The 25,082-nt window shown below is 41.8% G+C and overlaps 1 protein-coding gene across 9 annotated transcripts in view; it reads right to left on the bottom strand.

Annotated features, from left to right (window-relative positions):
• KLHL29 (kelch like family member 29) overlaps positions 1 to 25,082 on the bottom strand; it is a 616,221-nt gene that overhangs the window by 49,639 nt on the left and 541,500 nt on the right. For all 9 annotated transcript variants that reach the window (XM_061622707.1, XM_061622698.1, XM_061622704.1 and 6 more), the window contains 2 exons: positions 5,676 to 5,874; positions 366 to 548 (listed from right to left, as the gene is read on the bottom strand). In XM_061622707.1, the coding sequence (XP_061478691.1) occupies positions 366 to 548; positions 5,676 to 5,874 (382 nt within the window). The remainder of the gene's footprint in view (positions 1 to 365; positions 549 to 5,675; positions 5,875 to 25,082) is intronic.

Raw genomic sequence — 25,082 nt, 5'->3', positions numbered from 1 at the left:
AAAATGAAGAAGAGTGAACCTTCTTGTAAGCAAATATGGTAAGCGTAGGTCAGGTATGCAACAGCTCAGTCAAACCGACTCGAGATATAGGAACCCATCATTGAGATTCAGTCCAGTCAATGTTTTACATTGTGTTGCAACAGCAAGGGGAAGCTCTTGGCATGCTTGATGGGGTGTTAAACTTATCTGTGCATGTTACAAGTGCAAAATGCATTGAGAAGAAAATCTCAGCTGAAGTGGAATAGAAAGTGATAAAAGGAAGTATCTCTTTTCTGGCAAGCTGGCATACTTCCATCCTTGTTTGGCCTGTCACACTGGTTTCCAAACAGATAATGCTCTTCTTCTCTCCAATTCTTGCTGCTCACCTGAGAGATAGATGTTATCTCCAGCGCTCACCACACTAAAAAACTCCCGATCATAGAAAGGCAGGCTGGCCAGTGGGTACCATTTGTTGCTCTGAGGATTGAAGCAGGTTACTCCTGTTAAGGCTCGTTGATTCATCCCAATCATTTGACGTCCTCCAACTAGAACTATTACTTCAGCCACACCTAGGATGAAATTTAAGGAGAACATATGTTTTGGTTTTATATGTTTGTAACCTACCCTGTAGTTGGTAACAGTGAAGGGCAGGATAGATTTAAACACACATACACACACGATTTTCAAAAATAGCTTATTGTTAACCAAAAAAACAGTGATATTAAAGGGTTGTAATCCTCTACCCACTTTCCTGAGAGTAAGCCCCATTGAACTCAATGGCGCTACTTCTGAATACACTTGTATAGGTTTGCACTGTAACTCAGGGTTCAAGCGATCACACTCAAGGCTAAATATTATAAAGCAGCAATCAATCATTCTACTTTTCATCAACACAGCTTTGAATAATTACTCCATACTTAACTGTGCAATTCCATGCATATTAACTCTCACTGTGTTCAATGGGCTTACTCCCTACCAAGTGCATTTAAGATTGTTCCCTTAAACTGCAATCCTCAACCAGCTTATTGAGGAGCAAGCTTTTGGGTAAAATTATTATTATTATTGTTGTTGTTGTTGTTTATTTCTACCCCGCCTTTTGGCCAAAAGGCCCTCAAGGCGGCTTAAAAAAATAAATAAGCACAAATATAAAAATACATCAATAAAAACAATACAATTTACAAAGGGCAGCAGTTACAACATCCAATAAAATACAAAGCATTACACTCATTGAGTCTAAATGAATAGACTGCCTTCTAATAAAAATGATCTAGTGGACATCTTTAGGTGCCAATATGACCTTAGATAGCATACAGAGCCGGTACAACTCGCCTGGGGAGGCGGAGCCACAGCAATATCCTCCTAGCAGCAGTGTCACTGCTGTTTACCAGGAGGGTGAGGAGTCAAGGCAGCAGCAAGGTGGGGACTGTGTGGTCCGCTGGTAGGAATAGTAGACTGGCTTTGCTGGGGGAGAGGGGCTAAAAAAATTATGGGCCTACTTAACCAAGCCCTAATAGTATGCACATGTCCCCTCCTGACCTCTGCTTTGCAAACTTTGTCCTATATTCACTAAATAGGAAAAAAACCCTTGCAGTTTAAGAACGCACCTACAGCCAACAGATTCTAATTTCCATCAAACTTTAAAAAGCAGGGAAATTGGGCAGCTAAAGTGAATGTATCAGGGGAGCAGGAGACCTGACCTCCTCTCTGAGATATTGGACTGCCCTACAAATTTGTAAAAATGCAAATGCAATTTGAGTTGGTTTCAATCCACTTCCTGCGTACCTTGGAAGAATTTGGTAACGTGCCTCTGAGCATATGGTGAGTGGGGGCAACACCTGCAATCAGCCCAAATAACAGAAACAAGACATGTGCTTTGCTTATCTTGTTTTAGCAGGGAGGAAGCAACAATATTAAGATAGTTGATATAGCTCAAATAGATAATACATTTCCTGCTAGAAACTGAAAAAGCAGATACTCTCCTAAATTACATTTGTATATGTCTTATAAGATCATAAAGAGGTTAGGGACATTTTGAGAAGCAGCAGTAACCATGCGTCCTTTGGTAGAGAGATGCCTATGCAATATGTCTGCTATGGATTTCTTCACTTGTAAAGTTTTCCATTTTAAATAGAAATGGTATAAGCAAGTGACATGCTACACAATGTCAAGTAAAAATACAGCAGTAATAAGTTTATTGTTTTCAAAAAAAAGGGAGGAAAATCTCATCACTTGTGCCAGATCTAATGTGATTATTATACAGCCACTATAGTGGCTGTATACTATAGCCAGCATGGATTTCTTGCATTCCACATTGTTAAATTGAAAATACCCCCCATGCCATTCTGATGCTTCCCATAAGCTCATTTCAAAACCAAACCTTACAAAACTTATAGACCTGAACTCAGAAACGCTTGCTTAACAACCCTCTAAGTTTTCATGGAGAAACAGTCAGAGAGAATCAAGAGTTCAAGGTGTAAAACAAGAGGGGGAAAAATAGGGGATTGGATTTTTTCTGTTAGCGGTCTCATAATTTGTTGAAATTAATTAAAAATCAGCCACGTTTACAGAGTACCTGTAATCCTATTACTGAGTTTGTCCCATACTCTGGCCTTCACCTTCTGCAGTTTAAAAGTTAAAAAAAATGCATGGCTGATTTTTAATTAATTTAAGAAATTTAACACTGAAGTCTATTGTAGTGTTGGACATACTCCGTAAGAGCCATGCTCACAGCTGTTGGGCTTGACTATTCAGGTGGCCACACACAGACCTTTATTTCACTTTAGACAGTCATGGCTTCCCCCAAAGAATCCTGGAAAGTATAGTTTGTGAAGGTGCTGAGAAGAGACTCCTATTCCCCTGACAGAGCTCCAGTGGCCAGAATGGTTTAACAGTCAGCCGCTCTGATTGAAGCTCTGTGAGGGGAATAGGGCCACTCTATGAATTCTTAGCACCCTTCCCAAGATTCTTTGGGGGAAGCCATGACTGTCTAAAGTGAAATAAAGGTCTGGTGGGAATGTGGCCAGGGACAGCTTTGGTTTAAATTTGGGTGGGAGACTACATGTGCCTGCTGTAGAATAAAAAGGTGGGGGAAATGCTAAAAAAGAATGATGCTGTTCACAATGTTTTCCTTTTGGAAAGGAAAGCAACACCCAATCTCCTCTCCCCTCCCCGTCCCCCTCGTCAGTTTAACCTATCCTAAGCATGATTGTACAGGAGTAAACCCCACTGAACTGAAAAAACATTCAAATGATCAAACCTGCCCTCTCCTCCTCCTCCTCCCTCCTATCCCTTCCCATGTTACCAAATTCTTCCAAGCTACATAGGAAATGGATTGGACTGTGAAAGACCAACCCAAATTGTATTTCCACTTTTACAAATTTGTAGGGCAGTACAATATCTCAGAGAGAAGATCAGGTTTCCTGTTCCCCTGCTGCATTCACTAAAGCTGCCCAATTCCCCTACTTTTTAAAGTTTGATAGAAATATCTGTTGGCTATAAGTACGTTCTTAAACTGCAAGGTCTTTTTGCCTATTGAAAAATGGAAATGGACTGCCTTAAAGTCAATCCCGACTTATGGCAACCCTATGAATAGGGTTTTCATGGTAAGTGGTATTCAGAGGTGGTTTACCATTGCCTTCCTCTGAGGTTGAGAGGCAGTGACTGGCCTAAGGTCGCCCAGTGAGCTTCATGGCTGTGTGGGAATTTGAAGCCTGGTCTCCCAGGTCGTAGTCCAGCACTCTAGCCACTACACCACACGGGCTCTCTTTTTGCCTATTAGTGATAATAAATGACCTCCTTCACCCTTTGTGAGTAAATTAATAGTTCCCCCAAACTGGACTTCAGCCTACAAAATTAATCACTCCTTTCCCCTTACTCCTGGAAAATTAATTTTCTTTAATCAACAAGCGTCTGAAAATGGTATGCATTACATCTACATTTTTTTTCTGCGAACATTAAATAAGTATTTTTCAAAAATTTGTTTGACCAGCAAACCATTAACCATCCCTAGCTAAAGGGTTTCAGAGTGCGTAGTTACTGAAAATCTTGTGTTTTTCATATTTCTGATATGTTCTCTGATTAAGCATTACCTCTACAAACTGAAAAGGATGCAACTTGACATGTAATTTTATACACCATGTGCATCAGTAGCAATTTCTTGGTGTTTTGGTTTTCTAGCTGGGATGAAGCAAGTTTGAAAGGTGCTCTGTATTCCTTGCACATACAAATCTACAGTGCTATCTTCCAATTTAATAGGTGTACAAAAAAGTTTAGCATTGCTATGGTAAAAACTGAGTTGTTTCTTCATACTCCCCAGGGAGTAAGGCATGGTAACTGAAGCTGTTCTCTATTTACTTATGTATTTTCAGTATTTCTGTTCTGCCTTTCTATAAAAATATTTTTCTTTTAATAAAATATTTTAACATTTTAATAAAATTAAAATTTATCAAAAATGATAAATTTTCAGTAGCTTGTAAAAACAGAATTAAAAAATACAATCAGTATAAAAACAGCAGTAATCAGAAACCTGTTTAAAAAACATTAACTGAAAATGGAGGCTGAAAAATGCAAATTTTAGTTGCTTGCTGAAATGGGGCACTACCGAAAAGTGCTGAACTGCAACCCTACAAACACTTACTTGGAAATCTCACTAACAGTGCATGACTGTCTACTCGGATTTACCCCACACTGTAAATCAATCATTCAACAGAGGTTCTGTTACGGAATTTTGGAATTAAGGAATTTATGCTTTGGCAAAGGTATCTATCTGATTGAATTGTTCATTTGTCCAAAGGATTATACGTAGAAATGGCTAAGTGCTTGCAAGAGGGAAAAGGCACACAAATGTTTTTAGGTAAATGTGACATAAGTAAATGAAGGTACAGGAGATACCATCTACAATTGATCCAAAGTTGCAAAGCTTCAAAGAATTGTGGTTGCAAACAAGTGCAGAAGGCTTGTATCAAACAAGTGCATCTGCTAGAACATTGTGCAGTCAAAAAAGTGTCGGACCCTATGGAGGGGTACAGACACAAGAAAACAGAATTCTGGGGGTCTTTGTATTATGGCAAAAATTCTCAGTCAATACACATAATCTCCAGCAGGTCTTGGGGAATATGCATATATCAAATGAATTATATACATTCTCTGGTCATTACGCATAATCTGCAAGAAACATACACTTATTTTCTATCTTTAGAAGTGTGCAATCTGAGAGAGAGTGAAGTAATTTTGCCCCCACCCATTGCTGACAGATTACCTCCAAGGAAATCTTCCAGGATATAGAGAATTTAAAGGGATCAATACCAACAATTGGTGTCCAATTAAAGAAACAAGCAAACACACACACAAAGCTCTCTTCTCAACTAATTGTGTTGAGCTGTTTTGAAAACATGTCCAAGTTGTAAGAGAAAACCACCTGCTGGGGACTTAACCCCTGATTTGGGATGATGAATACTTTTAAATACTTTTGCCACAAGGGGAATCAGTGTCAGAGCCTGAAGTAGAACTGCAGGGTACCTGATTGTCCAGTCTGCTACTCTGACTGTATCTTGGAATTGCCAGAGAGAGAGGAAAGGAAGCCATTTAATCTTGCAACCATATGAAGACTGTAAACAATCAGCCTGACCATCCTGTCAATAGCTGCAGAAAAAATGATAGATCCCAGAGTTTCAGCTCTGAAGCGAGCTGTGCTTTACCTGCTGATAGCCTGGGCCGGGTTCTTGGAGTCTGCATCTCCTGTCGGGCGTGCGGCAGCATGTGATAACGCTTTGCTTCATTCACTAGATCCCGGCAGGCCTCTGAAGACTTTATCAATTCCTCATTGTCAACAATGTTTAGAAGATAACTGGGATGGATGAAGGGTAGGCGGACCACTGCCAGCAACTCAGCAGCATACTACAAAAGCAAACACAGGAACTTTTTTTACCTAACTGGGTTGTCAAGGACTCTTCACTGCTTTCTTATCTTTTGCTCTGCTTGGGACAATATCACATTTAAACTGACCCTATCTTTAACTTTTGTAACCTGAACATTTTCTGTAGCTACACTCCCACTTCTCAAAAGACAATTAATAGTCAGATGAAGACAATACATCATTTTTTAAAAAAAAAAATCAATCTATCCATCTACCTCTCTGCATCCCTACTATTGAAGATTTTTTTAGGACCTACAGTGGAAAAAAGTATCAAAAGATAGAGGCTCTACATTTTTGTACACAGATATTTCAAACTAAAAACGGATGGTGAATTTATGCTGAATTTATACCCCTAACACATAGGAAACCTGCCATAATCTTTCCAGTTTCCTCTGTTAACCTTGAAATTGAAGACCAGCTGCTTGGTTTCAAACAAATAGCTATTCTGGTGGCATTTTAAATGTCAAAAAAGTTTATGTTTATAAAACATCTAAGGTGAATGGTTGAATAATGGCAATGGTTTTGATAAAGCACAGGGGTTTGTTCATTGGCAAAACAAATATGTTCTTTCAGTTTTTGCTAGAAGTCAAACTCCAGGAGCTAATAATCAAATACAGATGGCATATCACCATCTTTCTGCATAAATAAAATTAACTTTATAGTGAAAAGGACATTTAAATGGCTGAAAACATCCATCACCAGTCAGGGCTTAACAGAAAGCAAAAGCACAACAGAGAGAAAATTGCACGTTATAAAATGAAGAATTCAGGCAATGATTTATTTTTGTAACTGTTCATTCTCCTAAATATCACAGACTGCCTCAGAGCAAAATGAAGAACATTTGGAGAATGTGCTGGCAGACAGAAGACAGGCAGAAAGAGTACATTTGCACAAACAAGAAAAGATGATTAAGAACAGTCAAGGATATCACTAGGACAATGCATTGATACACTGGAAACAGAATTTCTTTAAGGACTTCATAGCTGCAAATTGAGCACCTGTAATCTTTAGGCAACTGTGACCATTCATTATCATTTATAATTCCCTCCTTAGATAACTGTTCACCTTTGGAGAGAGGCTTGCTTCAGGGATGAAGCTGGAAGAATGAAGATGGTTAAGAGTAGAAGCTGAAAGACTTGCAAGGGATGCAAATTCATACCATACCTAATGCCCCAAACATGCATAATTCTAGTTTTTCAGACAGCACTTAAAATTTGAATTCATAAGAAAGAAGTGTTCTGCAGATATGTGGTTATGAGCCATCACCACCATCAATCAAATCTATTAATTCAGATTCAGATAAAAAAGTCGCTTGCCTTTTTGGTAGCAGGAGGAAATGTTGCAGCAGAGGGGGAAAAATAAGGATCTATATCTGTGTGGAGTTATTTCCTCAATCTACCATGGTTCAAGTAATACTAACACTACCTCCTTAAACAAGTGGAGGCACACAATTGTACCACCACAATTTACATTGGAGCTTTATGCCTCAAATTCCCAAAGCCAGTTAGGTATAGTTACTTGAGTATAGGACTAGGACCTAGAAATTGTCTTTCAAATCCCCACTCACCATGAAGCTCACTGAACGATCTTGGGCCGCTCACTACCTCTCAACCTAAACTACCCCAGGGTTTTCTGCAGACAAAATGGAAAGGGGGGAACATATATGTCCACCTTGAGCTCTTTAGAGAAAAGGGAGGATATAAATGCAATAAATAATAAACATTATTATAAAACCACCCTTAAGGACTTATTTTTTATAAGACATTATACAGGCTACAGCGAATTTTTTTACCATCTTGAAAAAAATATTTATGTTTTGAGCCTGTTTTTAATGGCTGGCTTGCTGGGGCTCATCTTCATTGTAAATAGTACTTCTAAAAGTTAGTTGACTTTGTCCCACCCATCTCTCTCCCAATCTCATATGCCATGGACATTAATGCATGCTGTTAAAATAATACTAAGCGGGAGTGGGGAGCACCTCAAACATATCACAGTTGATGGCAAAGCTTTTATTTCCAAAAGGTTTTCCCTCCAAGAAAGCCTGCGGGCATTTAATCTTGTAGCATTCTCAGACAAGCTGAGGTAAGAGTCCTCAATGAAACAGCATAAGGGTGTGGGGGGGTCTGTGCTGTTGCTGTTGTTTGTTGTTGTTATTATTATTATATTTATATCCCACCCTTCCTCCCAGCAGCAGACCAGGGCGGCAAACAAAAGCACTAAAAAATTAAAACATCATAAAAACAAACTTTAAAACACATTAAAACATCTTCAAAAAGTTACTTTAAAAAGCTATCAAAACATCTTCTAAGATTAAAAACATTTTTAAAAAGAAAGTTTTAAAACATATTAAAAAGCAATTCCGACACAGATGCAGACTGGGATAGGTCTCAACTTAAAAGGCTTGTTGAAAGAGGAAAGTCTTCAATAGGCACCGAAAAGATAACAGAGATGGCGCCTGTCTAATATTTAAGGGGAGGGAATTCCACAGGGTAGGTGCGACCACACTAAAGGTCCATTTCCTATGATGTGCAGAACAGACCTCCTGATAAGATGGTATCTGCAGAAGGCCCTCCCTCACCTGCAGAGCGCAATGATCAACTGGGTATATAAGGGATAAGACGCTCTTTCAGGTATCCTGGTAACTAGAACCTTGAACTTGGCCTGGTAGCACATGGAAAGCCAGTGCAATTCTTTCAGCAGCAGGGTGACATGTTGGTGATACCCTGCTCCATTGAGCAGTCTTGCCACCACATTTTGCACCACCTGCAGCTTCCGGACCAACCTCAAGGGCAGCCCAGCATAGAGCGCATTACAGTAATCCAGCCTAGAGGTTACCAGTGCATGGACAACAATGGTCAGGCTATCCTGGTACAGAAATGGCCACAACTGTCTTACTAGCTGAAGCACTCCTAGCCACTGAGATTACCTGGGCCTCTGGCAACAAAGATGGATCCAGGAGCACCCCCAGACTACGAACCTGCCCTTTCAGAGGGAGTACAACCCCATCCAAAGCAGGCAACTGACCAATTATCTGAACTCGGGAACCACCAACCCACAGTGCCTCCATCTTGCTAGGATTCAGACTCAGTTTATGGGTCCTCATCCAGCCCACCATTGAGTCCAGGCAGCGGTCAAGGGCTTGCACGGCCTCTCCCGATTCAGATGTTATGGAGAAATAGAGCTGAGTATCATCAGCATACTGCTGACATCTCGCCCCAAATCTCCTGATGACCGCTCCCGAGGGCTTCATATAGATGTTAAACAGCATGGGGGACAAGATGGTACCCTACAGCACAACTGCCAGGGAGCCGAAAGACAGTCACCCAATGCTATTCTCCCAGAATGACCTCGGAGATAGGATTGGAACCACTGTAAAACAGTGCCTCCGATACCCATCTCACCAAGTCAGCCCAGAAGGATACCATGGTCAATGGTATCAAAAGCCGCTGAGAGATCAAGTAAGAATAACAGGGTCACACTCCCCCTGTCCTTCTCCCGATAAAGGTCATCCATCAGGGCGACCAAGGACGATTCAGTCCCATAACCAGGCCTGAACCCAGACTGGGATGGGTCAAGATAATCTGTTTCATCCAACAGTACTTGCAACTGCTGTGCCACAACCCTCTCAATCACCTTCCCTAAAAAGGGGGTATTTGCAACCGGTCAGTAGTTGTCACAAACCAATGGGTCCAGGGTGGGCTTTTTCAGGAGTTGTCGGATCACTGGCTCTTTCAAGGTGGCTGGAACCACTCCCTCCTACAATGATGTGTTGACCACACCCTGGATCCACTCGGTCAAACCCCCTCAGCAAGCTTTAATAAGCCAAGAAGGGCAAGGGTCGAGAGGACACGTTGCTGGCTGCATCATCGCAAGCACCTTGCCTACATCATCAGGCCGCATCAAGTGAAACTGTTCCCAAGAAGTTGCAGCAGAGTTGCACTGGACACCTCATTGGGGAGTACAGTAGATGTGGATGTGGCATCAAGACTGCTACGGAGGCAAACAACTTTAACCTCAAAGTGCCTTGCAAACAATTCACAGTGGGCCTCCGGAGGGTCGAGAACTTCATTTCCTGGAGAGCATTATTACTCACAATTTGTCCTGCATGGAGGAAGGCCCGCCCTGAGCATGTGCGGGGCCCGGGGCAAAAGCATAGTTGCCCCCCCCACATTCTCTCTCTCTCTCTCTCTCTCTCTCTTTCTCTCTCTCTCTCTTGAGATTTTATTTACGAATATATGTAATTATAATATTTACATATCATCTTCATTATTCTCTTTGGAAAATAGTGACTGGTGCCCGTTTTGACAGATGTGGGAATAAGGCTAAGAGAAAGTGACTTTGCTAAGGTATATTTTCTTGGCTGAGCTAAGGTTTGCACCTGGATTTCCCATATTCAAATAAAATACTTTTCAGTAGCAAATACTTTTCAGCAGAGCACAGTGATGCTTTATCCTCACATGTCATAATATTGGTAAGTTTTGCCTATAGAATTGTCACTAGAATTTCAAGAACCTGGTGTCAATTTTGTTCCTATTGATATATTAACTGCATTAGAAACATTAGGTTTAGCAAGAGCATCTAGGCCAGCATTAAGTTCTTTTTGAAACATTTTGTTTCTGTGATTTCTTTTTCTCCATACTGAAAGTCAAATATTTGTATTCACAGAATGATAGTGAAACAAATGGTTGCAGTTTCTTACTTTTTAAGTGAGATGGACTGATTATACAGCACAGTGATGCACAGGGCTAGCGTGAAACACATCTAAGAACAGCTAAGTTATCTGAGTGGCGTTGGTGGCGGCTTGTAATTTTAGCGGCTGGGAGCTGCTACGGCTACTTTTTACACGTAGCTCCTATTTGCAGCCTTAAGCTCCAGATGGTGGAGGCTGCTCGTATTTTCAGCTGCGGTCTCCCGGTCAGGCCGCTAAAAATACGAGTGCCGCTGCCGCTGCCTGAGAGTAACAAAGCTGGCGACAAAGGGGCGAAAAGGTTGAAAGGATAGCTGCAGCCGCGGACTCCCAGCAAGGCTCATCTCACTGGAGACGTGTGAGCCCAAACAGGGGAACAGCAGCCGCTGGAGCCCCCAACAAAGTGCCGGAGCCCCCAACAAAGGGGCTGAGGAGGGGGGAAGAAAGTAAAAAAACCCACCGCCAAGCACGGGGCCCCCCAAAGCGTGAGGCCGGGGGCAACTGCCCCGCTTCCCAGTGCCTAGGGGTGGCTCTGCATGGAGCGAGGCTGCTTATTCAGGAACTGCCTAAAAAGAATTAGTAGAGCAGTGAAAGCCTATGGTATGGCAGTCCACTAGGAAATCAAACCCATACATTTACTATTAAGACCTATCAGGGATAACCGTCAGAAAAGTGGCTTGGACATAAGTGGCCTGAGCACCTGTCAACACTTTCTGCCTGACCAGGGATTTGTGTGTGAGCCAAAATGTGTGTGTGTGGGAAGAGCGCCCTTAGCTTCCTTAAACCCTGTCACATTGAGAGGAACTGAGGCACAACCTGATCATGCCAACCACACACTTGACAGGCAATCCCAAAATGTCTCCACTTCTGGTACCATCCACCATGAGCAACTCCATTCTGCCCTCACCCAGCTCATGCCAAATTCAGGGAATCATTAGAGGAGACAAGACCATACCTGTTTCAGATAGAAATGTAAAAGAGATGGACATCTTCAGCATACTGATGATAACCCACTCTTAAGTCCATGGCATCCTTCCTCAGATGTTAAAAACCACAAGATATAGAATATATCCCTTCAAGATCCACAAGAGTGTTTCCACAGGGAAGAACAACAGTCATTCCATATCACTTTATAGAATCAGCTCATCAGATAGGAGCACCATCACAGGTAAATACCGCTGACTCCCATTCCACATAGACAATTGCAAACATATTGTAGCCAATGGTATCAAAAAATATTGAGAAGTTTAATAGAATCAGCAGGATCAAACTCCAAGTTTGTCAACCAGGGTAATCAACTCAAGCCTCAGTCTCAAATCTCATCCAGAAACCAGATAGGGCTAGATAATCAGTATCATTCAAAAGTAGCAGGAGCAGCACAACTGCAGCCCACTCAACCATCTTGGCTAGAAAAGAGGGACTGGATACAGGCCTATAATCCCCTAATTTGCAGGGACAGCTTTTTTAACAATAGTCTTACTCCAGCTGCTCTCAGGCAAGGTGGAGCAAAGCCATCCTTCAGTGAATGTTGCATAAAGCCCACAAAGGAGGTTTTCTGTCTCTTCCAATATTAAACAAACAGGACGACAGAATAGGCCACATATTGCCTGGGATAAACTCTGGCAACAACTGCTGCGGTAATCAAGAAAAAACTCACCCACCTTTGCTTAATTAGATTAGTGAGGAAAATGCATCTTGTTTTTCTCTCTTTGCGTGAGCTTTGTGTCTCATGGTGAATAATAATAATAATTAGAACAGGTTGTTCTATCTCACTTGTTTAAAGCTAATGTCACAATTCCTTGATCACCCCCTGCCATTTCTAGCAGTGATTGATCATTGATGGCATTAAGCTATGCGTAAACTAATTTTTCAAAACCAAGGGATTTGAGGATATGTAATCTCACTGTCCCTGGAATAGGATAAAGGCTTTTTATAAAGTAAATTGTTGTGTGGGTTTTGTGTGTGCGCGCTTTTCTGCCAGCTCTTTTAACTGATATTGCTGGAGACAAATTTCATTTGGCTTTACTGATTTAAGTACATTCAAGCGATCAAGGCATTCCATAGCTTATTTCTTGCCAGTTCTGATGTGTGACTGCTTTCCAGTTTTGTTAGTGAGGATCTTGTGAGCATTATTCTTTTTTACTGAAGGCTGGAGTAAGCACTGTTTAGCATTTCATCCTTCTTACCATCTGCCAGTCGTACTCTTTTGTCCTTTCCTATTAGAGTTTAAAGTAAAGGTAAAGGTGTCCCCGCACTTATAGTGCAAGTCGTTTCCAACTCTTAGGGTGATGTCTTGTGACGTTTACTAGGCAGACCGTATATATGGGGTGGGATTGCCAGTTCCTTCCCCGGCCTTTCTTTACCCCCCAGCATATGCCGGGCACTCATTTTACCGACCACGGATGGACGGAAGGCTGAGTGGACCTCGACCCCTTTTACCGGAGATTCGACTTCCTCCTTCTGTTGGAATCGAACTCCGGCCGTGAGCAGAGCTTCGGCTGCGTTACCGCTGCTTACCACTCTGCGCCACGGAGTTTAGCTTAATGTAATTTCCATTATTTCCCTCCTTGTTTTTCATACAGAACAAATTGCCCAAAGAGAATTTTGTAGAATTCCAAAGAACCTCTATCTTAATAGATTCCAACACGGATGTATATTTTGCACTTAAGAAATAAGTAATGTGTGTTTCATTAGATACAGGTGGAGACTGGGTATTTAGGAAGATGCAAATATTCAGGTTTTGGGTTGCAAAAGAAGTAGCTAGCCCTCAGCAACATCAAAATTTACATTATAACCCAGATAGGGCTTTGTATCAAGGAAACAAGCCACAAACATGCAACAAAGAAGAAAATGAATACTGACAGATAAAGTTTCAGCAAGTCAGGCAGCACTGCCCCATTTAGACCAATGGAGAAGCAATCTAATTTTTCCTAGTGGCATCAAAGGCCTTGTTTACTCAGGCACAGTAATATTTTTGCATTTACACAGCTCTTTTAGGCTGCAATCCAGCAAGCCGTTAAACATTCTTAAATCTGTTTGACTTCTAAAACAATAATTATATGGCAAACTGTGTTAGTAGATGGCCTCTTCAAGCCTCTCTAAAAATGCACTGACATTTCTAAGGAAGGATGAAGTGGAACACAACTTGGAATGTGAGCTCATCCAACAGGACAGTAAGCTGCACTGGGCAATGGATGGATGAGGCAGAGAAGGAAGAATCACAGGAAATGACTCCACAGGCAGCATATTGTCAACCTTAGTACATAACGTAATTTTACCATAAGATGCTCAGAGTCTGAGTTTAAATATGAAATGTTTTAATCATTTTAAAAGACAAAGTGGCAAAGAGTTTATATGAAAGGCCTTTTTTTGGGGGGGGGAGGGAGAAATTATATAGAATAAAAGATTATATGCAGTACTAATTGTTGCTAACAAACCATTGTTTAACCATTATTACTATCAAAGCTGACTTTCCATTTTTGCTGAAGTGCCAGATATTAGCCAGGAGTCTATGTCCACGGATTAGTAACTTACTTAGCTAGAGAGCCACTTTTCATTATGAGGTAGTAAGCCAAGCCTCTGTCCACAAATGATGCTGGGGACAAGGGGAGAAAAGGTCTCCAGATTTCCTTCCTTCTTTCCCTCTTACATGCTACTGAGCTGTGAACTGGGAAACCTTTTGGGAACCTTAGAAGAATGTGCACTTGGCCTGGGGATTGGCTGCCACTGCTTAAATCCACATGAACCATTGCTCTTATCCAGAGTAGTCAATTTCACAATCCCGGTCTGTTTTTTCCATTATGCTGCACATATGTATCTTTGGCTGTACTTGAGGGCAAAAACAAACAAACAAACAATTTTGTGTAGTTGTTGGCTGGTGTTTTTAAATCACATACTACACAGTGGAATTTCAACAGGAAAACATTGGAACTGCCTGGAAAGTGTTTAGGCTTCCATGGTGTACATTTCTAATCACTGAAATAATTATAAGCAGGATCTACAAGCACGATCTCCATCTTAGAACTCATCTAAAAGAAAGCTCTCTGGCAGCCTAGTGCCATCAGTGCCATAATGAGGTGCTCACTAGCTACATTTTCTATAGCATGTCTGAGCTATGCTACACTACTAAAATGTTAGATACTATCAAACAGCTAGTATGGTCAGCTTCATAAGAAAGGAAAACACACTTTTTGCAAAGCTTGGAAATGTCACATCCTAATCAACACACTGGTTATCTAACTTGCTGAATCTTTTCTGCCTATAGTGGATAAAGAGACCTAGGTGTTCTCAAAGCTGGGTTAAAACAGGCTGCAGTTTTCTTACAAGCAACAAAATAGAGTTTGTAAAAATGGCAAAGACCCAGTTGTTTATAAGGCCACAGCAGGAGGGGAACGCAAATAGCACGAGGCAATGGATTCATAATTGTTGCCCTTAAACATTAGCTGCGATGTGCAACTTTCATCCTTTGGGCCGCAACTCTTCCATCCAACTCTCCAATGCCATTTGAAGAACCATCCTCTTTAAAGTTCCTCCACTTCCCCATTAATGTCTGTCTCAGCAAATGGGGCAGATGGGTCACGGAAGGCCCACTGCAACCAACCACATGATCTTCCTCTCATCCTGCTATCAGGCAAAGACATACAGTGGAGTCATGTCATATGTGCATTTAAATTAAGTGAATTCAACTATATATGCATGACAGATAGATAGATAGATAGATAGATAGATAGATAGATAGATAGATAGATAGATAGATAGATAGATAGATAGATAGATAGATAGATAGATAGATAGATAGATAGATAGATAGATAGATAGTGCTGGCAATTCGGCCTACCATTCCACTCAATAAACATATGCCTCGGATTAAGCGTGAGATGGGATACATGAATCTGCTGTTCCTCGGTCAGTCTCAGTTCCCTTGTGCGTCTCATAATGTGAGCATGTCACCTCACTGAGTGTGATTCTAGTGTTGACATATTTTTTGTACTGTACTTTATCGGGTGATTTAAGGGATTTTCTAGGGTATTTTTGACTATACATGGTTTTTGTCTTAAGCACTGACTTTAGAACCTAACCCCTGCGAGATGTGACTCTACTGTACCTTCACCCAAGGCAGCAGCAGCCGTTGTATACATTTTTTTACCCTCTTTCTGGTTTTGAATAGTTTGGGTTCCTATCTTATCTGTTTACAAGTCTTCTGCATGACTACTTAAACAGGTATTACCAAGCTAGCTTTAGGCAGATATGCATTATTCCAAGCCTCTCTTCATTGTCACATTTCAAAAAAACAAAAAAACACCTTCCACTCCATAGCTTTCCAACTCTACCCCCTTCCAACTTAGGACTGCTATTCTACTTCCATATAAGTTTCCAAAAAGAAAGTCTTTTACTTTTTGCAGGATCACATTTCCTTGGCTTAAATATTATACTGAAAAGCTATTAAACTTTTTGAAACTTTTGGCAGTAATACTCACAAAGGTTAAAGTAATGTTTCCCTATTGTCTTAAATTACCCCTCTTTTCTCTGCAGATATTATATGACCTTTGTGTGCTGAAGGACTAAGTAAACATTAAGGAGCAGGAAAAAATCAGAAGGAACATTGCGTTAAAATCTACATGCATTTTCACGCTTATGTGATCACTGATTCAGCTGTTTACAAGGAGGGAGTTAACAAAAATTAAACAATACAAGGAATACATACCATGGAGATAAGAGATGATGAATGTACTATACACACAAACATTTATCTGACCATTCATATAAGGTGGAATTCAAATTCATCCCATTTCTATAAGATATTAAGCAGTGGTTTCATCATATACTGATATACGGTTATCCTGTTAGTATAAGGACTTCCACCTGCACAATGGAACTTCCTCTCCCTCTTCTCTCCCCCATCTTCAAATCAGATGGACAGGCATGGCGGGCATGCGGGGAGGGGAGAGGAGAGGGAGAATAAGTCCCATTGTGCAGGCAGAAGTCCTTATGCTAACAGGACAACTTAGCTGGATACAACCCATAGCCAACCCTGTAGCCAGGATGGGGCAAATGGGTGCACCCTGCCTAGACCTGTGCTTCAGACATCCCCAGATTTTTAAAAAACTATCTTTTTCATTTGTGACATGACAGACAATGACAGCCTCTATTTAAAGCAGGGGTCGCCAACCTGTTGCCCAGGGGCACTATGGTACCTTCAAAGGCCTTCGTTGGTGCCCTCAGAAAGAGCTCAGAATCTGAGTTTTCAGTTAAAAAAAAGCCTCTAGCCCTCCTAGAAACAAAGTTATGGAGGAAATGTGCAGGTACTCTTCTAAGCAATTTATGTGAAATGAGCCAGCCAGCTCCAGCCTGTCAGTGTTATTAGTCAATGAGTAAATCAGAGGTGTGACTGATAAGTGAGATATTTTTGAACATCAGGCAATAGCAATCTCTGGAGTTCCAAAGGGCTGCTATTTCGCCCTCCCTTTTAGTGCACTTTTCTTGCTTCTGTCTTGTTTTCTTGTCATTGAAATGTCCATAGTTTGCCCTTCCTTTTTCCCTAGCAACCTAGATACATCTCTCCTGTGCTAGATTCACCTGAGATCAGGTACTGCTTACAAATTATTTTCTGCACATACTACTACACAATGTTAATGGGGGTGAACGTTAAAGAATCCTCCCCCAAAAGGCAAATTTTAAAACTTTGCAAAGAGGCTTAGGCATGTCTCCCACTTTGCAAGAGCTAAAGGGAATCATTAAGAATTCACCGCATAGTTAATATACTACAATGCTACACATGCCTATTCAGAAGTAATTCTCTTTGTGTTTAAATGGGACTTACTTCCCGGTAAGTGGGTATTGGATTGGTTTAAGGTTTGCATTGGGGGGGAAAGGGTTCTTGTGCTTTTAACAGCTGTATGGCATGCAGAACCTGTTCTAGTCATTCCTTTTCATGCAGTCTTTTCTAGTATGCAAATACAATTATGGGGAAAGTTTCAATATGATTATTCTCTAATTTTGTGTTTTGCCATGTCCTCTTAGCAGCAAAACAGGAGCAATTTAAGATTAGGATCTTCTGGGGAAAAAATCAGTGAACAAGGCAGGGTGAGTGCATGTGATGTTCCTGCTTATATTGTAAATATGGTAAGTGCTGGTTATATAGAAGACATATGGTAAGTGGAGTGAAAGAGGAGGGGGGAGTACATGAGCAGTAGAATGCTGGATGATTGGCTGAGCGTTTGAATGGCTGGGAGTATAAATGGAAGAACGACAGTTGAATCGGAGAGGTGGTGTTTAGAGGGTGTTTAGGAGGGGGTGTTTGAGAGGTTGGAGGTTTTGAGGTTTGGTGGTGTTGAGAGTGAGTCGGAGTTCTGAGGCAATTAGTAAAAAGTCAAGTACCTAACAGAATATAGATGAAACCATACGCTTGTGAAACATTCCTTAAGTAATCTTGTTATTTCTGATATTTAATAAATTCTTGTTTGGTTTACCAAAGGCCTGATCCTTGGCTGGGGGAATATACAGACCAGAAGGGAGGGCAAGGTAATTACCAAGGCTGAACAGAAACTGTATCTAATGGTGGCAGCGGTGAAGGGAGAGATTGTAACAAGTCACGTATCCAGAGCAACCCAGAGTTGTATGCTTTAAATATAAAGATACAAGGGGGTTGGGAACAGCATAGGCACACAGTCACAAAGTAACAAGCTCTAGAGAAACTTAGGCAAAGTCACTGGGAGTTTGGGTTACAGAAAGTGACTGGTGGTGCTGCCTAGCAGTGGGATCTAGGGAGATCTGTGCTAGAGCTGTAAAGGGTAAGAATAAACCTGATGTTCCTGTCTGCTGGTAGCCCCAAGTGAGAGCTTCACAGGTGGTGCTGGGGAAGGACGTCACAGTGCACAACAAAAGCCTCATCTGGAAGAGCCCCCTAAAGCCTGCTTACCCAAGACTTTCCCTGACTGAGGGTGGATTTTTCATGATCACAATCACCCTATAATTATTTAAGTGATCCTGAAAAAAACAACAGCCTGTATAGGAACATGACTCCTGAAGAGTTAAAAATTAGAACTTTGTATTATGGGCTAGAGTTAGACTCCACCCCTTGGACTTTCCTTTGCTCTGCTTTTCACTTTCAGTTTTGTTCTCTACCCAGCCAGCAGTAAAGAAACATTATGCCTGCAGTAATAAGTAAGAGTTTGTTTATTCTGCAGTTGTTAAGATGAGTAGACCAAGATTGGGAGCTTATTGCTAAAGGGTGAAATAAAGAGACAGTTTAAAGTGATCTGAAAAAATCTATCCTAAGTTACCCTTTACTCTTCTAAAGCACTCATTATGCTCACAATCATAGTGGCTATCTTTTCTTGAGTACTTGATGGCAAACATGAAAGCAGCCCTAGAGGAATAGAAAAGCTGCAGTCCACTCTACAGTTAGATGGCTGGCTGGCTATCTGGGCTGTAACTCAGGCCTAATTTCTGATCTTCCCAACATGTGAGGCCTTTTCAGGATTTCTGGGCAGAAAAATCAACCCAGCCAGGGCCGGTGCCATACATGCCAGGGCCCTTGGGCACTAGCTTGCACACACATGCACCTACCTGTCTCTTGCAGGGAGGGAGCTTCTTTCACCCGTCTGTTCACTGGCTCCAACTCTTCTGTCTTCTGTGGCTACACGGGCTACTGTGCACGCGCATCACTATCATAAACCAAGATGGCGCCAGAAGCTTCAGACCCTTAGGAAAACCTTGACCGCCATCTTGGTTAATGGCAGTCCTATGTGCACAGCCCATGCAGCCTCAAAAGATAGGAGAGATGGGTAGGTGGAGCCAGTGAATGGACAGGCAGAAGAAGCTCCCTCCCTCCCTGTGATCCACGGCAGCTACTCTGCTGCGGATCATGGAAAAAGAATGCTACTCTACCCCCACCCTATCGAGAGGCCCCTCATGGGCCTCTGTGGCTCCAGGGGCCCTCAGCCAGGGCCCGATCTAGCCTTCCTTTGGGACTGGCCCTGAACCCAGCAACCAGTAAAAAAAAAAATCCAATTGCTTTCCACAATTAGTTTCCAATTGCTTAGTTAGTCCTTTATATAGAAAGACTATTGTGCAATAAATATTTTACAAAGTTAAGGTCTCAATCTCATTCACTTCGACAAGACAGTTATGCATATTGTTCTCAGCACCATTCTTCCTAAATGCTTGACTATGGTTGCTTTGTAATGTGCTCTCACCCTGTTTCTGAACCTGTTTTTTTTTCTTATAGTGGTATTGTTAGGATACAAGACTAAAACTGAATTTTTGAGAAAACTGTCAAAAATGCCTGATTTCTAAAATGGCTTTGAGGCAAAGAATTGGGGAGGGGGGGAACATCTTGTTTGAGATGGGGCCTCTGGGAGGCATGAGTTTGCAGTTTTCATAGCTGAAGCTTGTTTAGACTGCAAGCAAGAACACCTGCTTATCAGTGGAGACTGGTACTTCAAGGCCACCTGGCCTGGGAAGGTTGGGGTATACGTGCCTGTTGGGTGTGAAAACTCCAGAAATGTTTCATCATCAGAAAACCCCAACTGGCTAATTAATTCCTGGCTGCTGTTGGGCATTTTCCCATAAGAATAGGATTCAGACCTTAGCCTTTGTTCCCCACTGTACCCTTATGGTTGCTGATGCTACCTATGTGGGGTTCCATTTTTCATCCGCTATCCAGGCTATATATCTCTGGGGAGATGTGGAACCATGAAGTTATTTTGCTGTTTACCTCTTTGTAAGTATAGACTAGGCCAGACAGTTTTGTTATTTTGTTTGTGACTGTAACTCTCTGTATTTTACCTAGTCCTCAGGGGTGTGGGTTTTAAGGAATCATTTTGCTGCTGTGACTGCCCACTTATATTTTATTTAATAAAGCTACTTCTTATTTACCAGTGTGTGTTTATTGCAGGAGAGGATTTGGCTCTGAATCCAGTACCTTAGCCAATTAACCATGGACTACTGTATATTTGGATATTTTGCCTAAGGCTCCAAGACAAGGAGTGTAGTTTGGCTCTTGTCTGTTGGAATCCTTGGCAGGTCTATACCTGGCACTTTAGGTTTCTCCTTGGCCCAGAGTGGGAGACCAGATTAAGGGGTGGTGGCAGTCTACCTACCTTGCAGGGTTGTTGTTGGTTTACTTAGCCCCTGGTAAGGGAGGCACGGGTTGTGCCTTGCCAGGATCAATTGCCCTGGGTTTGGGAAATTGAGTCCTGGGACTGAACCGGGGAGCGGTTGATGTCAAAAAACAAGTTCCACATTACTTTTTACCTTCTTAATTACAGTATAAATGATTTTGTTTGTTTTACACCTTTTGGTATCCCCTTGTTCACTGTATTCTTAACACCTTTTTTTCTTATGAAACAAAAAAAGATGCCAGTCCTTTAATTCCTGGTGTTTATACCAAATTCAATGTTAACTTGATGTTTGCATAGTCCATGATGTAAGTTAACATACTCTCTACATGGAAAAGTGGGGGGGGGGTCACTGCCTTTTCCATCCCCTGGTCTTGCCCTCACAGCCTTTCTACCAATGGGGGGGGATTTACTGGTGCAATGCACCTTCCACACAAAAATATCCCACCTAGAAATGTGGCTGCCCTACCTAATAAGGAAAGCTGGCTACAGGGCTGCTAATAGCATTTAACAATTTCAAGTGAGTCTGCAGTCAAGGATGGCACTGATGACACTGCAACAAAAGAAAATATTTGAGACCATTAGGAATGTAATTTAATGCAAGTCATGATTTGCTCTACTTAACTCTACCCCTGATGCAGCAACCTCCCATTGCTGTGTGTACACTAGTGTTTACTCAAGCACACAGCAGGTACTGAACTGGTGACTCGAATGTTAAGCTGGGAACAAAAGACTGTGCAATGGAGCAGTTGGATATCTTCAGACTCTGGACTTAATGGTACTACCAAGGGAAGGTGCTTTTTAGATAGCAATGTGTATTACTTAGCTTGTTTCAAAATGGGGTAAGCCAACCCTGATGCATTTGGGGGCCCTCCTGCTTATTCAGCCGAGTGAGGCCCTGGACCTCTAGCCCCAAGTCACCACTGAGGCTGTGTGCCCCAGTCCTGGTCAAACGAAGGAACTGCAGAGAGACCAGCTACCCCACCCAAGGAATCCCTCTTTACACCAATAGGCCAGTGTGAGTCAGGTGAACTCCTTAAAAAAAAAGCTTCAGTGTCAATCTTACTCAAGCACCTAGGAGACATGCTCTAAATAACTACAGCCTTTGATGTGCCCACACTTCATAGAAGGTGGGCCCAACACGTGTTTGGTGCAGGAAACACTGGTGGAGCCACATACAACAATCTGGACTGACATGGAAAGAATGGAGTTGCTGTCATTAATCCTTGTTTGGACAGCAGAACAATGTTCTCCAATAAATGTTATATGCTATCTTAATACCTCCCCCTAGGAGTCTCTTCTCTGGCTTGAAAAAGATGAATTAATAGCCTTGGGGGACAAGAAATGAAGCTACCTAGGCGTGCCTTAATGTTAACCTGATTCTGGTGCCAGCTGTTGTTTACAGGACCAACCCAATAAACCCTGCCTATATATGCAATCTATTTCAAATAAACATTTCCATATGATTGTGTATTAGGGGCAGGCCAAACAAAGTATCTGCTCTCTATTAATATGTTCACCCTCAAATTTATTTACTATTTATTGGACTCCAAGGATCACTCAGAGTGGAGAAACTACCTCACACAAACTACAGTGACTTCGTAGCTGAAACTGTAACACATCATGAGATAAATAGCTGGCATCAAGTCATGTCTGCTTTGCCTGGGCTTAAGGAGATATCGCTGGAAGTAGTTGTACATATAAATCTTAGGCATAGCAACCACATCCTGCTCAAATGAAGCTGTAAGATGACATCTTAATTCTTCACAACTGACTAAATACTGTATTTATATAGAAGGAGCCACCTTCCTGCTATTCTGTTCTCCAGACTCTGCCTACGGCACCACGTTCACATATATTACTTGTACTTACTTGATGGGGACAGGATTTTATTTTTGTATTGTTTTCATTTCATTTATACCAAAAATGTTCATTCACTATACTATGGAGTCTAACATTGCAGGTTTTTTTAAAAAAAGAACCTAGTCTAAGCTTCTTATCCTACATGAAAAAAATAATTTTTATACCCTGTAATTAAGTACCACAACGTCACTGCTTTTGAAAAGATTCACTAATAGGCAAAAAAAACCCCTTGCGATTTAAGAAGGTACCTACAGCCAACAGATATTTCTATCAAACTTTAAAAAGTGGGGGAATTGGGCAGCTCTAGTGAATGCACCAGGGGAACAGGACACCTGATCTTCTCTCTGAGATATTGGACTGCCCTACAAATTTGTAAAAGTGCAAATACAATTTGGGTTGGTCTTTCACAGTCCAATCCACTTCCTGTGTAGCTTGGAAGAATTTGGTAACATAGGAGGGGATAAAAGGGAGGAGGTGGGGAGGGCAGGTTTGATCATTTGAATGCTTTTTCAGTTCAGTGGGATTTACTCCTGTACAATCATGCTTAGGATATGAATGAATAGAGTTTATTGCTTACAGCTCGTAGGCCACTGCAGGTACATGTAAACACCATATAAACAACAGGAACAACCCAATACAAACACCAGAAGTCCTGCTAAAAACACATAAAAGGTTAAAAGTTAAAAATTAGACAGAAGTCTATACCAATGGAACCAACAGTATATTTACAGAATTAAGAGGGTAAAGACGCTGGCGGCGGGGACTGTCTTTGGGTTTTAGCTCTAATTTTTGATGCCGCAAGGGCGAACTTAGCGACTTGGCGTGATATAAAAAGGTCATTGCCCACAAGCAGGGTGCAAACCTGTTCAAGGGGAGGCCTATCCTTAATGAGATTACTAATAGAGGATAAGAACTTAGCCCGAGGATCTTTGTAAAGGGGGCAACACAGCAAGTAATGAAAAATATTCTCCACATCACCTGGGTTGCATGGGCAGCAGCGAAGGTGAAATGGGATACGTCTATATCTCCCATCCAGAAGTGCGGAGTGCATTGATTGGAAGCGAAGGGCAGTGAATGCGGTTCTCAACCATGGCGCTTCTAGGAAGGAGAGATAGGACTCCAGTTTGAAGGATGTTTTGTATATTGAATACCAATGCAAAAAAGAACAGTGTGAGGCAGAGACCAGGTCCCATCTTGATGCATAAAAAAGAATTCTGTCCCTCAGCCGAGCCTTTGCTCTGGGGGATACGTATGAGGGGGCAGTTTCAACGCTTATCCCATAAAAAGCTAAAATTAATTTGGTCCTTGCTAGCCAATTTTCTTGCCCAGGGTTCTGGAGTTGCTCAAGATAACATTTCTTTGGCAGCCTTGAGTCATCCATGGCCACCAATTTTAGCCAGAAGGAAGCAAGGGCTACATGATGCTTCTAAAGAGTGTAAGCCAGTTTCCAGCCTCAAAAGGGCGGACGGCGTCCCTTTTGGAAGGGCCAGGATCCTTCGAATAAAGGCGTTTTGTAGCTTCTCTAGGGATGGGATCCTCACATAGCCCCAAATCTCGGCACCATAAAGGAGAGTTGGAATAAGTTTCTTTTGGAACACCTCGACTGCAAGGGGGCAGCCTTTCCACCTTTAAAATAGAAAAAATGGCACAGCGATTGGATGGAATAGGAAGTTTTTAAATTCATTGCTGTGATGTGTGGATTCCAGGGTAGAGAAGAAGTAAAAGTGAGGCCCAAATATCTAAACTGGCATAGTTGGAGAATGGGCTTATCATTTAGTTTCCACACATGCTGTTTGGACTTTTTCCCAAAAACTACCACCACAGTCTTGGAATGATTAATTTTGAGGTGTTCATTACGACAATAGGAACCCAGAGAGGATAACAATCGCCTCATGCCCACCTGTGTGATGGAAATCAATGCTAGGTCGTCAGTATAAAGTAATACTGACAACTTTGTGTTTAAAATTCGAGGGGGGAAGAATTCCGGCCCCGCTAAAACATTAATAATGCCGTTGACATAAAGGTTGAAAAGGAGTGGCGCCAGCAAGCAACCTTGTTGGACACCTCTCCCTGCCTCTGTTAGGGCACCACTTGGGCCAACCCTAACCCTAAGGGACGTATTAAAATGGAGTAGTTGTAGGAGGCAGAGAAGGCAGCGGTCGATGTTTGTCCCCGTGAGTTTTTGCCAGAGTCTCGATCGGTCAATCAGATCAAATGCGGAAGAGAAGTCGACGAAGGTCACAAACAGCTCTCTTCTCTTTTGAAGGGAATATTTCTGGATCAAATGCACAAGAGTAAAGCAATGGTCTAAAGTAGACTTGCCCTTTGTAAAGCCTGCCTGTTCCTCTGCAATGCTCTTGTTCTCAAGGGCCCAGAGTTGTAACTTTCCTAGCAGGTATTTAGAGTATAGTTTTGCACCCACATCAATGAGGCTGATAGGCCTGTAATTTTTGGGGTCGGATTTGGAGCCCTTTTTGTGAATTGGGATCACAATGCTGTCAGTCCAACCCTTAGGGAT

Source organism: Rhineura floridana, chromosome 4 (genome assembly GCF_030035675.1).
Source record: "Rhineura floridana isolate rRhiFlo1 chromosome 4, rRhiFlo1.hap2, whole genome shotgun sequence".
NCBI lineage: Eukaryota > Metazoa > Chordata > Lepidosauria > Squamata > Rhineuridae > Rhineura > Rhineura floridana.
This window is presented reverse-complemented; position numbering and strand designations above follow the sequence as displayed.